Here is a 15,691-nt window from a genome sequence, read left to right as displayed (position 1 = left end):
TCTTTGCACTACCTTGTAGAGATGCCCAGGATTAATAGGTAAAGGGCCATCCTTGGAATGAGGATAATGTGGGAAAGTCCTGCCTCTGATACATACTGACTGTGGCTGGGGGTCAGTCATTTAATCTCTGTGTCCCAGGAACAGTGTGAGACCATAATTTACAGTCGAGTTGCCCATCTTCAGTATATGAAAGTAGTTGTCAGATCATAGAGCTCACCATGCTGATATAATCACGTATTAGACCAAATCCATTTCTCATGCTTCACGCACTTCCCATGTTCATTTGTTTCATGTTTCCACATAAAGCACAACAACCCAACCTGTGATGCAATGTAATTGCCATTATATGAGTAAAGGGTCACCATTTTTGACATTGAAACAGTACAAATATTGTCTAATATGTATTTTTTTAGGAGTATAGGCCAGTGATTCTCGCATGTAGCCAGTAGTTTTCATTAGTGACTCATTCATGATTTTTTTTCACTATACCTTTGCTTTCACCCGTGTGCAGAGCTTCAGGTGAGGAACATTCTTTGCCAAAGTACATCAACAGGCAACAAACATTAAAAACTTAGCTGTGTACCAGGCGCTGTGCTAACAAAGGCATAACTGGCCTGGGCGCTTTCCTTAAATGGAAGTTCTGAGAGGAACCAGCTAATCAGAACTAGGGATCTTAGGAGTACAAAGTACTTCCAAAGACCAAATGAGCTTCCAAGATACAAAGGACTCTGCAATGTGGTGGAGAAAGAGTGGGGAGTCATTGGCACCTGCTTGCACTAAGGTTAAACAACTTGCCTAGGGCCACATAGCCATTATGTGATAGAGATGGGACTTGGACCCATGTCTTCCTGGCTGTGAGGCCAGCTATCTATTGGTTTCTGTTGCAATATACTGCTTATATTGCTATCTATTACATGCTATCTGTCTGCTAACATATTGCTATTATAATATGCTGCTTCTCATTTATTAATGATAAATTCATTCATTTTAATGGCACTAAAACAATAAAAATTGATTCATTAATGTAGGATGTGTTTTAAAGCTTTTGCTAAAACACAATTTGGTTTTGAATTAGTTTTTGATATTCCATCACTGATATTCCTGTAAGAATATTTCTAACTATTCTCTATCTCTAAAATGATATTTGGACACTTAACATATTATAGGCTGATGAAGTACTTTGTTCCAGCCCCTGAAGTGCTCTGATCTAAGTGATAACTCTTTATGAGTTAGTCACTTGTAGATCAAAAAGCATGACAACGTGAATGATGAAACATTTGGTGAAAATTACATAAGTAGGTTTTATATATACTCCTGTTATTCTTTCACAAATACAATAATATAGGCATCATATTAAAAACTAAGAGACCTCAGGACATAACTTGGCTTGCCTCCTAGTCTTCAAGCAGGGTCTGTTCCTAAAATATAAAGACATAGATATCTTCTTCATACTTGGGTTGCTACGGCCAAAGAGAAAACATCATTCAGATCAAGTTAACAAATTAAAACTGCATTACTGATTCTGCTGTTCTCTAGTGCAGTATCGTTTCAAATATCTACATACAATTTAAAACAAAAAGTTAGCAATTACTGTGATTGCAGCCAGCAACAATAGACATTTACAAATGCCTACCTTTTACAGGGCTATGTGTCCTCAGGAAGGTTACAGTCTAGGAGGGGAATAAGACAAAAACACAGATCACTGTTGTACAGAATACTACATGTTAAATGAAAGAAATGGAAAACAAAGCATCATAATGTGAAGTCTGAAGGGCAAGGTCATTACCAACCAGTAGGATCATGGAATCTCAGGTGGAGGGGGTCTCAGAGGTCCAGTCTAACCTGTAACTAAATGAGAATCCCATCTGCAACATACCCAGCCAGTGGTCATGTTGCCTTTTCATGGAGACCTTCATTGCCTCCACAGATAGCCTATTCCATTTTTCATTAGTTATAATTGTGAGGAAGATTTTCTTGAAAACAAACCTAAGTTTGCCTTTTGACAAATTGCTCATTGGTGTTAGGACTTTTAGAACTCAGTCTGCCCTCTGAAGCCAAGGAAAACAAGTTTAATCTTTCTTCAATGTGACATCCCTTCAATTGAATGAATTCTTGAATTAATGATTGAAAAAATAAAGCATTTATTAATCTGATCAATGTTTCCTTTTAATGTTAAGGAAGACTTCCTAGAGGAAATAGCATTTGAGTTGAGCTTTAAGGGATAGGTAAGCATTCGTTGGGGCAGCTGGGTGGCACAGTGGATATTGATTACTGGGCTTGGAGTCAGAAAGACTCATCTTCCAGAGTTCAGATGTGGCCTCAGTCACTAGCTATGTGACCTTGGGCAAGTCCCTTACCCCTGTTTGCCTCAGTTTTCTCATCTGTTGTTTATCCTTTGATGCCATGACTTGCAAGTGAATTGGATTTAAGTGAGGAGAGCTGTGCAAAGTCACCAGCCTCACTCTGTCTTCTGGAGCCATCTGAGTCCAGTGGCAAGATGTAGATCAGAACAACTGGAGATGGCCCTGGATGCAGTAAGAGACTTTGATCTTTTTAAATTAAGGTCTTTCCCCAGGTTTCATTTTGACTGAAGCAATGCCCATTCAGTGATTTGGGGGGGGGGGTAGCTAGGTGGCGCAGTGGATAGAGCACAGGCCCAGAAGTCAGAAGGACCTGAGTTCAAATGTGGCCTCAGACCAAACACTTGACACTTAACTAGCTGTGTGACCCTGGGCAAGTCACTTAACCCCAGTTGCCTAAAAGCAAAAAAAAAAAAGATGAAGTCTAGGTAAGAAATGGAGCAAAGAATGACTTCTTAATATTCTTTTTAAAAAAAATCATTCTGGGAGGGAGTGCTCTCAGGGTTTTTGGCCAAAACAGAAACATTTGCTGTTTATACTCATTCTGAGCCATCGGGGCCCAAACAATGACCAAGGGAGGCTTGGGCTGGGACCTATTGTGGGCCAGTCAATGAGAGCCAGAGTAATTTGGGTTTAAGATATTTTGGGGTTTATGGGTCAGATTTCATGCCTCATCTGTAAAATGAACTAGAGAAAGAAATGGCAGACCACTCCAGTATCTTTGCTAAGAAAATCCCAAATGGGGTCACAAAGAGTTAGACATGACTGAAATGACTCAGCAACAAGACATTCAGCAGCTGAGAATGGTCAGGGTGGGCATTACTGGCATAGGGAACAACATGAGCGAAGGTATGGAAATGAGAGGGAGCCCCTGGAACAAAAAGTACAGAGGAGGATAGTAGTCTCTTCTTATTTTGAGGTAGCTGGGGCAGAAAGCGATTTGGTGAATGCTGGGGCTGGGCCTTGTCCCAGTTCTTCAGTCTTCAGAGTGCTTTTGCTGTTGTTTGACTGATTCCTGGAGCCCAAGGTTCCTGTATGCTGACTTAACCAGCTTTCAGATCTTTTCCATAGTAAGGGAAGAAATGAATCATAACATTTTTTGGAATTCAAAAGTCATCTGCCTTAACCCCCCTCATTTTAAAAATGAAGTAACTGAGTGCCCAAGAAGTTAAAATGACTTAGGAACAACAGGTTTATAGAAGTGGTGAGGCCAAAACCGGAACCTAGGATTCTTGCCCATTTATTACAATCCATACCTTGAGTTGATTTTATTTTCACATCTTCAAAATGTCTATGTTTAATATTTGTTGATAGTTGGAATAATAGTATACTATATTTGTGTTGGGGGAGAAAGTAAGAAGGAAGGAAGGAAACCAGTATTCACTAAGTTTCTACTATGTGCCAAGCACTGGGCTAAGTGCTTTACAGATATCTCCTTTGGTCCTCACAACAAGTCTGGGAGGTAGGTACTATTATGGTCCCCATTTTACAGATGAGGAAACTGATATTCTGGCTGTTGCATCTCTTTGTGTTAATTTTGGTCCTAAGCTAAGATATAACCCCCATTTTAGAAATAGACTGCTATGGTCAATTTCTGAATAGAATACTGAGGATTCAAATTTTAGCTTTTGCTCAAACAGAAAATAGAGAGACACAAGTCCTGGTTTTGCCAAGGTGAATTCTCCACTCTTGTCAGCACCAGTTGCCTCGTTTCTCTTTTCCAGTTTTTGGAAAATTTTTCATGAAGCTTTTCTGGGGACATATATATACAGGAAAAGATTTACATGCTTTTAAAATGAAATACTTGTAAGTAGATGCTAGGCAGGAAAAAATGGCATAAATTATCTCCAAAAATGAAGTATGTACTCACTCATTGCTCTGTAATCAGATAATAATAATCTAGCGCTCATATAGAACTTTAAGCACTTTCCAAATATTATCTCATTTGATCCTCACATGAACCCTGGGAGGTAGGTGCTATTTTTATAAACCCCACTTTAGAGATGAGGATCGTAAAGCAGACAGAGGTAAAGTGACCTGCCCAGGGTCACACAGCTAGCAAATATCTGAGGCCAGATTTGAACTCAGGCCTTCCTGACTCCAGGTCCACTGCTCTACCTACTGAGCCACCTAGCTGTCTTTGATGCTCAAATGGATCTATGATCTCATCGAGTTGGGTATCTCTTCAACAATGCAAATGACGTCCAGTACGTGCCTACCCCATCTTGTGCAACTCTTGTCCCATCCTCCCAAAAGGAGGTCCACCCAACCTTATAGAGACCTAAGAGCTGACTAAATAGCACTTTAAAATCTACCAGATGTTGTATACACATAATCACATATAGTGCTCCTCATAATTCTGTGAGATAGGTGCTATTATTACTCTATCTTCACTTTACAGAGGAGGAAACTGAGGCTGAGAGGGGTTGGATTTGCCTGCAGTCACACAGTAAGCATCTGAGGATGAATTGGAATACACACTTTGCTGATTCCCAGTCCTACAGGTGTATTTGAATTGTAGTTGTTTAAGCCTACTTGGGCCTAGGACAGCTAGTTCTTCAGTTGGAGATGCATTTAGAATGTCCAATGTGGACGGCTTCCTGCCTCTCTCTGCTGTATTTTCTTTGTCTCTTTGGTTCCACTAGTGTGCAAAGTAGGCTCTGTGCTATAAAAATATAAGTACTTGATGTTGATTAAGCTTTTTGAAGAAATTAAACTAGCAATTAGGTCTTTGCATTGAGAGAACACTTTAAGAGAGGATGTTTTAAAAAGTTAATAACGGGAAAACCTGGTAGGACTCAGGACACTAGCTTAACACTAGGCATTAGAAACCAGATAGACCAAATTAAGTATATGGAGCTTTGCCCCCTGGAAAGTTCTCAAACTAGAGTCTAGTTACTAGACTAGTGACTCTTACATTTCAGAGTTGTTTACTGCAGTTAGACTACGGCTGGAACAGGAAGAATATGAACTGTCAGAGACCAAGAAGGAAGTTAAACCCATAACAGGATTTGAACGCAGATCAGTGTTCCACTATACTCACTATACAGGAGAACCAGGAAAGAGCAGTATGACAGAACTCAAAAAATATAAAGGAAAGGGGAGTGTGGGAATGGCCATTCAATCAACAGATTCATTAACAAGTATTTTTTAAAGAATCTACTATGTGCCAGGCACCAGGGATAGAAGTCCAAAGAAGGAAAGAGCTCTTACCAGAAGGAGTTTATGTTCTAATGGGAGACCCAACAAACATATGGAAATAAATTAATACGGGTATATACAAAGGAATTAAATATAAGACAGTTTGGAAGAGAGAGCACTAGCAAATGAGGAAATCAGGAAAGGTGTAGAAGATGGTCTTTGAGCTATTTTAAAGAAAGAAAAGGCTCTGTGAAGTAGGTGGAGGTAAGAAGGGAGTACAATCATGGGTTGGGGAGATAAGAGTGTTGTGTGCAAGAAATAGAGAAAAGACCAGTTTGTCTGGATAGGTGAGTGAGAGGGGAGGGAATGAACAACGAGGCTCAGAAATTAGGTTGGGGCCAGGGTTTCAAGGGCTTTAAAAGCTAGACAGGATTTTTATACATAATTCTAAAAGCAATAAGAAGCCAATGGATGTGGGAGAGTTACATGGCTTGGTGTGTGCTCAAAGAAAATGTCTTTGGCAGGAATGTGCTCCTATGAGAGATTTGAGGCAGGGAGACCAATTAGGAAGGTATTGGAGTAGTCTAGGTGAAGCGTGACCCAAGGTAGTAGCTATATGAATAGAGAGAAGGGCTTGGATCTGAGATATGTCAGGGAGGTAGAATTGTCAGGATTAGGCAGAATAACGCTGAAGTTACAGACCTGGGACACTAGAAGGATGTGAGTGTCTTCAACAGAAATAGGGAAGTTTGGAGTGGGGGTGGGGGTGGGGTTGGAAGAAATTAGTCCTGTTTTGAACTTGTGGAGTTTGAAATGTCTAATAGGTAATGTGGGTCTGAAACACAAGGGTGAGACTAGGGCTAGATATAGATTTATCTACCTATCTGTTAATATCTATATAGACTAGTGTCATGAAAACCCAGAGAAGAGAGAGTATACAAAAGGACAGGATGGTTAGCAATGTCTGATATAGCAGAGAAGTTAAGAAAGAGAAGGACTAGGGAAGGACTATTGTCATTTGACAGTTAAGAGATCATCAGTAACTCTGAAAAGAGCAATTTCATTTGAGTGTTGTGGTGGGAAGCCAGATTGCAAAGGGCTGTTGAGTGAGAGAGAGGAAAGGAAGTGAGTGTTAAAAGCTTTTTCGAAGAGTTTGGCTGAGAAAGGGATGCGAGATATCCGATGATGGCTTGCAGAGATGTCAAGAGAAAGTTTTTTTAAGAGTGGGGAAGATTCAGTCTCGGCCCTGAAAGATACTACATGAAGGTCAGGGGTGGTGAGGACTGAAAAAATGGCAATTAGAGTTACTGGTAAACTTTGAGACAGCAGTTTCAATAGAATGATTGGGTCAGAAGCCAGATTGCAAGAGGTTAAGGAGTGAATGGACAGTAAAGTAGTGGAGATGGTAAGTATAGACTACTTTTTGTTGTTGTTCAGTCATGTCCAAGTCTTCGTGGCCCCGTTTGGGGTTTTCGTGGCAGATAGTAGAGTGGTTCACCGTTTCCTTCTCCATCTCATTTTACAGATGAGGAAACTGAAGGGAATAGGGTTAAATAATTTGTTTAGGGTCATACAGCTACAGTGTCTGAGGCCAGATTTGAACCCAAGAAGATGAGTCTTCCTTAACTCACTCTAGCCACTGTACCACCAGTACATTGAAGACGATAGCATGTTACCTAAAGAGAATAGAAGCCAATCAGCAAGCAGTGATCAGAGCAGAAGGCTTTTGTTTATTTGGGGGAAATCTGAGCAGTCTGGTGGAGATTATAGGAAGGGAAGAGGAAGATAAGGAGAGCTTGAAGGTGTGTAGGGGTGTGATATAGGGCTAGAAGTGAACTAGCCTTAATCACTTAATGGGCATTGCCTCAGTCAAAGTGAGAACTCAGAAAGACCTTAGCTTAAAAGGGCCAAACCCTCCCATTGCATCTGGAGCCATCTCCAGTTGTTCTGATCTATATCTGGCCACTGGACCCATATGGCTGCAGAAGAGAAAGTGAGGCTGGTGACCTTGCACAGCCCTGCCTCACTTAAATCCAATTCATTTGCAAGTCATGGCATCATCTTCCTGATGTCATGGTCCTCTTTGAGAACCAAAGGACAAACAACAAGAAGTGATAAATGGAGTAAGCTCAGGGACAATGGGATTAACAGTGTGTGTGGGGGTAGGGAGTGGGCGGAGGTTTAGCCTTGGCAAGGACAGAGATTTTTAATATAGTTCCTAGGAGGTAAGGGGCTCCTAATAGATGGCCTCAATTGAATCAGGAGGCAGATGTCTGTTGAGAAAGAATCGGAGTGTGGATTTAAGGGCTTAAGGAAATAAGAGAAGTTTTGGAGCAGCTGCAGTAGAGTGTGATAGGGATTTAACCTAAGTGGAAGGAAGGAGGGAATGAAAGTTTTTGAGGTGTGAAGTGTAAGAGATTAAAGAGCTCAATTAGGGTGACCTCAATTTTCTCAGGAGGTGAAGTCATTTGCTAAAAGAGGGAGGCTACAGATAGAGTTCAGGGCTTGTGACATCAACCAAATGTATTGGTCAATAGGAGATGAGTAAAATGATTGCTGTACATCAGGGAAGGTCCTGTAGAGGCTAGATGTGAATTTGTAGGATTTCACAATTTGAGCATGAGACTATTAAGGTGTTTTTGTTAAACTGAAATAACTACTTTATGGGGCATTCTTACATAGGGTCACAGTTTTAGAGCTGGAAGGGACCCAAAAGATCACATAGCTTACTCTGCTCATTTTTTAGGTAAGGAAAGTGAGGCTTACAGAGAAGTGACTTGCCTCAAGATCACATAACTAATGAGTAGCAGAGTCAGGATTTGAACCTGGGTCTTCTCATGTAGCTCCCAGTGGGTGGTGACAGAAGTTAGACCCTACTGTGGTTCTGATTTCTTCATTGATTAATTTGAAATTTTAGCTACCACCCCACCACAACCCCTCTCCTTCCCCTAATGTACTGCTGTTGCTATTGTGTTCTATCTAGATGGCAGAAGATTTTCACGTTCCCACTCTGGGGTAAAATCGCAACTTACTGGAACAAGGCATTCCTTACAATTATTGTCCTGTTGATTGTTCTGTTTCTTGGTGAGTAGTACCTTTCTCCTGTGGATGTATATAAAGGGTTCTAGCAATTTTTGTTTTGTTTTTTCAGTTTAAAATTTAAAGATGGGTCATGCGTTTAGATTTTAAGAGTCAAGCATGTCTTTGATTTATGAATGTTTCTTCAACTGTTGTATTAAGTCCTAATCGTGCCTATAGCATCTGGCGGGGGGGACGGGACAGGGGAGTCGTAGATTTCATCGAGTTGAATCTTCTGTTTCAGACCTCTCATTGTGCAAATGAGAAAACTGAGGCCCAAAGGAACACAGCTAGTTATTGGCATGCTTTTGGCACACATGGGTTCCTTCCTTCCCATTTACCGTATATATTCGAACACTTTTTCCCTACAGAAGCAGTATCATGGTATAAAATAGTCTTTCGACGCCCAGATTGGCTCACAAAAGTCTATTGAATTCCATTGGGTCGCTGAAATATTACAAACATTTGCAACTGTATTCTTTTGTGCTTTTTTTTTTAAAAAATTGAAAATGTTTGTATTTTATAGCTTAAATAAGCTTTACATTATAGGTTGATAAGTTTTTGTAGGCTAGCCTAGGAACCAAACCATTTTATGGTCTTGTTTATATAGGATGTAATTTCTGTTCCAAACTTAAAAATAAATATTTGGAGTACAAGACGTTTGTAAATTAGAGACTGTTCTGTCTTTTGATAAGCTGAAAAAGGTCATATACTTTCAAGCCTCAGACTTGCCACTTACTACCTGTGTGACACTGGACAAATCACTAAAATTCTCTGGGCCTCAGTTTTCTCACCTGTAAAATGAAGGGGTTGGACTAGATAACAAACAAGATAATGACAATTATGTTCATAATCATGATTGCAATCATGACATTTATATAGTTACTTATAGTTGATAAAATGCTTTACACATAATATGTCAAAGAACTTTGTAAACCTTAGAGTGTTGTGTGTAAGCTATTATCATCATTATTATTGCTCTAACTCTGTGATCTTGTTTATTTTGGGAGGGGTGACAATATGTAGGAAGACAATACGTTGTCGTTTTATTGAGACAAGATGAGTTTTCTGATAGGTTATAGTCGTAGGAACCACAAAAATAAAGTGTAGGTCACGTGCCTCCATTGCTTTGTCTATTTCAAGGTCAAGGGCAAACCTTGATTTAGAGCTAAATTTTCTTGAGTACTTTATGTGGTATGTGGTTATGAGGTACTCAGTGTCTGAGCAGGTTATCCTTTATCAGTTTCTGCAAAAGAAACTTAAACTACCAGATGTTAAAGATGAGAAGGACCGTGGAGAGCAAATAGTCTGATGTTATATTTTTTAGAGACTGATGAAATGAGGACTAAGAGAGTTTAGAGTACTGACTTGTCCAGAATCACTTCACTAGTTAATAGCAGAACCAGAACTAAAACCCAGTACATATTTCACAACTCTATAGCCAGTGCTCTTTTTGCTGCACCATACTATCTAGAAATATGGATCTGTGAGCAAAAGACAACGTAACTATAAGAGAGAACTTTTCTCTTTTTTCAAATTTAACTTTTTCAGCTAATACAAATCTATTTTTTTTTCTTCCACCTATTTTTCCCACCAATTTTTTAAAAAGTAAAATAAAAGGGACAGCTAGGTGGCACAGTGGAAAGAGCACTACCCTGAAGTCAGGAGGACCTGAGTTCAAATCCAACCTCAGACTAAACACTTGACACTTACTAGCTGTGTGACCCTGGGCAAGTCACTTAACCCCAATTGCCTAAAAAATAAATAAATAAAAATTTTTAAAAAGATTAAACACAGATGCAAAAATTTTTTTAAAAATAGTAAAAGAAAACCTTAGAACAGATATGCATAATCAAGCAAAACAAATTCTTGTATTGGGCATATCTGAAAAATAGATGTCTTATTCTGTACCTTGAGTCCATCACCTTTCTCTCAAGGAGGTGGGTGGCATGCATCATCATCATCATCAGTCCTCTGAAATCACAATTGACCTGAGTAAGAGAACTTTATTAATATAGAGTTTAAATGTTTAATTCAGACTTAAAGGTAAGCCAAAACAGATGATGCCACCCCATGTTTTTTTATTTAGATGAAACCTGTTCTCTTTTTGGTGTTAGGGTCCTCTGATACTTTGGAAGTTATTTGTATGGGGAAACAGAACCCAGTCATATTAAAAGATGCCAAACAATGTCAGATAGTAAATAGAAGTGACAAATGAGCGGTGCAGGCCGTTAAGTGCTTTGGCATTCAAATGACACCAAAAGTCATTCCCCTAGCATCTGTTGAGCATATGGCACTTGGAAGTTATGATAGAGAGAAAAATGAGACAGTGCAATTCCTACCCTCCAAGAGCTTTATAAGCTCTACAGACTCCCAAATAAAATGGTGAATAAATCTAAGACATTTTTGAATTTTTTATCTTTGTGTAAAGCAACAAATTTTTTTCTTTTGTAGATGCTATGAGAGAAGTGAGGAAGTACTCTATCAGTCATGGGCCTGAAAAGAGTTCAAGTAGCAATCCCAGTGCTTATGAACATGTACAGATGAAACTGTTTAGAGCACAAAGGAACCTTTACATTTCTGGATTCTCCTTATTTCTCTGGCTGTAAGTAAAAGGCACACTTTAAAAAGAACTGCCCCCCAAAAAAACCCAGTAGTTTTTCCCATCTTCCCATTAAACCATTCTTTGTCACACTGTGGCTTCACCAAAGAAATCCACCGCCATACGTAAATTGCAGAATATATGTACTGAATTAAGAATTGGATTCCTAGCCATTGTTCTTGGTTCCTAAAATTCCAGATGTCTTCATTGAGTAGGTGTGGCTGGCTGCACCAGGACCAAGGTTACAGCATCTGTAGAGGAAGCTTCCTTAAGTGAAAAGCCAGTCCACGCAGCATGGGGCTACCTTCTCAAGTGTGTCCCAAGAAGCAGCCTTCACTGGCTCTGTGGCACTACCTGAAATTCCCCCAATCTACATTGTTTTTGATTTCATGTGCTTTAGAGCACTACTGAAATACAGATGTTATCTGAGAGATAATAGGTGAAGTTTTTATCACCTATTAGCAGCACAGCTTGACTTGCTGGTCACTTAATATAACTTGCAGTAATGAGATACTAGACAGATGAGTTGTGATGGGATGCTAATGGGGCCGGGGATGTGGGCATTATCCATATCCATCAATTAACAAGCATTTATAAGTACTAACTATAATCTAGGCACTTCACTAGGCTTTAGGTATACAAAGACTGAAATGAACCAATCCGTTCTCTCAAGGATTTTATACTCTCTCAGAGGAGATAGAATGTACATATGTAAAAATGCATACAGAATAAATACAAGGTAGTTTGGAGAGAAAGATCACCAGAAGTTGGGAGGATAAAAAGAGGCTTAATGTAGAAGATGGTACTTTAGCTGAGTCTTGAAGGAAGGAAAGGCTTCTAAGAGGCGGGGGGGGGGGGGGGGGTGAGGCAGGAAGGCAGTCGAGGGTAATGCCTAATACAGAGGCATAGAGTTGGGGAAGGGGGAGCCATGTGAGAAAAATAGCTAGAAAATCAGTTTGGCTGGACCATAGAGTGTAGGAAGGGGAATCATTTATAATAAATTGGGGCCTGGTTGTGAAGGGCTTTAAAAGTGAAACTGAGGAATTTGTAGTTTATTCTAAAGGCTATTAGGAGCCAGTGAAGTTTATTGCCCCCCCCCAGGGTGGGGTAGAAGAGGATTTGATATTGTCAGATCTGTACTTAAGGAATAGACTTTTGTAGCTCTCTGGAGGAGAGATTTGAGGCAGAGACCAATTAGGAAGAGTGAGAGGTAATGAGGCACTAAACCTAAGGTGGTAGCTGTTCTGAGTGATGAGAAGTGGGTGACATGAGCAATGATACAAAGAAAGAAATGATAAGATCTGACCACCATGATTGAATATATAAGATGAGTACGAATGAGGAGATGAAGATAATGCCAGTGTTGTGAACATGAGAGCTTAGAAAAATGACAATAACTCAACAGAAATAGGGAAGTTCATAAAAAGCATGGGTTTTAGGAAAACCGTAATGCCTATGGGACTTCCAATTTGAAATAGTTTTGAAATAGTGATTTGGTAAAGTAGTACTGGAGCCCAAGAGAAAGCCTAAGACTAGTTATATAGATTCAGTAGTCTTCTGCATAGAGATGGTAATTAAACCCATGGGAGCTGATGAGATTACCATTGGGAGATTGAGAAGCATTAGTCACACAGGGAAGAGGAGAAGCAGAGGAAAGTATTTGGGGGGGGGGGTCAGCAATGTCATATGCAGCAGAAAGTTCAAGAACGATGAGAAATGAGAAAAGCTCATCTCACTGGTGACTTTGGAAAGAGCAGTTTCATTTTAGTGGTGAAATTGCAAAGAGTTGAGGAGTGAGTGAGGAGGGGAAGTGAAGGCAGCAAGTGTAAACAGCAATTTTCAAGAATTTGGCTGAGAAAGGGAAGAGAAAGACAGGATGAAGCCTTGCAGAGATAATGAGGTCAAATGGAAATTTTTTAAGGATTGGTGAGACTGAAGCATTTTCAAAGGTACCAGGAAAGGAACCAGTATACAAGAAGAAGTTGAAGTTTAGAAAAAGTGGAGTAATTGAGAGGACAGTCTGCTGAAGAATACAGAATGGGGGTGAGATCAAGAATACTTTTAGTGGGATCATCTTTGTGAAGGGAGGGACCACCTCCTTGTCACATATAAAACTGAAGGAAGAGTAAGTTGGGATAATGCTCAAAAGAATGGGTCTGATCAAGGTAGGGGCTGGGGAGAGGGAAAGGGAAATATGGGAACATATGAGGGAGCCTGAAAGAGAAGGTACTAAAAGGAAAGAAGAAGTATAAAAGAAAGGAGAACTGAGTCAGAAATTTGCCCCTGGCCACATGCTACATAAATACTGAGTTCTAGCTGGTTGTTGGCCCGTAAGCACTCTATAGTATTATAACCTGCTAGCAAAACTTCTGGGCACTATTAATAATCACAGAACTGTGTTACAACTATATGTAATCTTCCTTTTTAAAAGTGTATCAAGGAGCAAGTTGATTGATTGATAGATAAATAGATAGATTTTTCTGTTGGCATTGTTGTAAGCCCTCTGAGAGTTTATCCTCCTTTCTTTCCCACCCTTTTTTCCTTGTACTTTGGGGTTTCAGAATGTTTCTAGTTGTGTAATAAAAGCCACTTTTATTAGTGTGCAAATATTTATATCAAAAGTAACAATTTCTTCAATTTCAACAATTTCTTTCTCTGCATATGACTCGCAGGACAAGTATTTGTCCCAATTATGAGACTGCAATTACTTGAATTTTTCTTAGTGTATTGCGACGTCTGGTTACCCTCATTACTCAACTGGCCAAAGAGTTGGGAATCAAAGGAGTGCTGAAAATTCAAGCAGACAGTAACAATGAGGCTGCCAAAAAATATATGGAAGAGAATGAAAGGCTAAAACAGGTATTTATTATTCTTTTTTCATCATCCCTCACATCCCCCCAATGACTTATGGCGAATCCACTTTGTAAAAAACTGAATGTTTCCAAGGTGTGTTCAGGAATTTTTTTTTTGTCAGCAAAAAAGAATAATTTGTTTCTTTTTCTGATTTATTAATGAGAGGCAATGTGGCATAGTCAGTAGGAAACTGGCCTAGAAGGCAGAAGGACCTGAATGCAAATCTTGCCTCTGATATATGGTTGAGTGGTACCAAGGGCAGATCATTTAACCTCTCATTTATAGATGAGTTGTTGTTATGCATTGGTAAAAGAAGCTTTCACACTAGGAATGTGCCATACTTCTGAAATTATAGGTCCATTTCCTCAAAAATCATTAGTAAGAAGTGTCTGAAAAATAAAATTGTCTTATACTATTTTCTCTCCCAAGCTCTTGGGCCCTCCCTTTGTATTAGTTTGTTCTCACTGTTTCTCCTTGAGCTAGATTAGCTCAGGCAGAAAATTATGCACTGTACCAGTGTTTCTCTGTCTGTGGGATCCAGCCCCTGGGGGACTGTGGGTAATTGTGCTAGGGGTAGTATGAATTTATATTCAAAACCCATAAATAAAGAAACATACCTTTTGAGGCTGGGTAAATATGTTTCACACATTAATTTGTTACTGTCAAATATCGATAGATATTGAGAATAATAAGATACAAATCCATTAAAAAGTGTTTACTGAATTCATAGTAACTTTTCATTATGAATTTTCATAAACAGCAAATAATGATGCAACTGCTTACAGTCGTGTGAGATCTGTTCATATCACAAAAGGGTTCTCAAAATTTAAAAAGTTGATGAAGTCTGTTATTAATGTCATTTCCCTCTTCAATCACTGAATATGATGGATAATAATAAAGCAACAAATAATAAAAGGAATTAAGCAGTCTACCCACCCTAAGCTGAGTTAGTTGGAGTTTGTGGGCCCATACCATAATCAAGTACTCTACTCATATACTGATGTGCTGTTGCAGATAGCCTCATAGTGGCATGTGTTCCACTGTCCAGTGGCCTTTCCCACCCTGCCACTGTTATTCAGTCAGTGCTGTTTGTGGACTAAATTATGTTCCCCAGCAGAGACATGAATTGGACAAAATAGCTTTGTGTACTAAATTGTTCCCAAAGTGTATATTTTTCTTATTTGAAGATGAAGAATTAAAATTCACAACTTATTAATTTTGGGTGAAATGTAGAGCCCCATAATCCTAGATCATTTTCGTTTTCGTTGTTCCTTTGGCACTTGGTAGCTCTGTGACTTTGGGAAAGTGCCTCAGGTTCCTCACCTGCAGACTGAAGGCACTGGACTAGGTAATCTCTAAGATACTTTCTTGCTTTAGAATCTGTTATCATATGAACATTCAGGGCAAATGTTCTCTAAGAGCTCTTGCTCTAAAATTCTGTGAATCGTGAAGAGATATGAATAAAGGTCAGCCTTTGCGTTTAACTGTTTTCAGGTTGGGGTGGGGTCAGGGGCTTTCAGTTTTGCTATATTTTGATCCTAAGACTAATTGAGGACCAAGTGAATGGAAAAATAAAAGTTTGCCCTTTTACTTATGTATGTTAATTTTTAAGACTGCAGACTGACCTATATCCAGCATCAAATTCAATGGTACCCAG

General features: G+C 39.4%; 1 protein-coding gene across 1 annotated transcript in view; it reads left to right on the top strand.

Moving 5' to 3' along the window:
* The window catches only part of BCAP29 (B cell receptor associated protein 29), a 69,186-nt gene that overhangs the window by 1,461 nt on the left and 52,034 nt on the right, over positions 1-15,691 (top strand). The window contains exons 3-5 of the mRNA XM_020984588.2: positions 8,485-8,585; positions 11,034-11,184; positions 13,905-14,040. Coding sequence (XP_020840247.1) covers positions 8,485-8,585; positions 11,034-11,184; positions 13,905-14,040 — 388 coding nt within the window. The remainder of the gene's footprint in view (positions 1-8,484; positions 8,586-11,033; positions 11,185-13,904; positions 14,041-15,691) is intronic.

Source organism: Phascolarctos cinereus, unplaced genomic scaffold, assembly GCF_003287225.1.
Source record: "Phascolarctos cinereus isolate Bilbo 61053 unplaced genomic scaffold, phaCin_HiC Scaffold_1;HRSCAF=81, whole genome shotgun sequence".
NCBI classification, from domain to species: Eukaryota; Metazoa; Chordata; class Mammalia; order Diprotodontia; family Phascolarctidae; genus Phascolarctos; species Phascolarctos cinereus.
The sequence above is the reverse complement of the archived record's forward strand: the minus strand, read 5'-3'. Positions and strand labels throughout refer to the sequence as shown.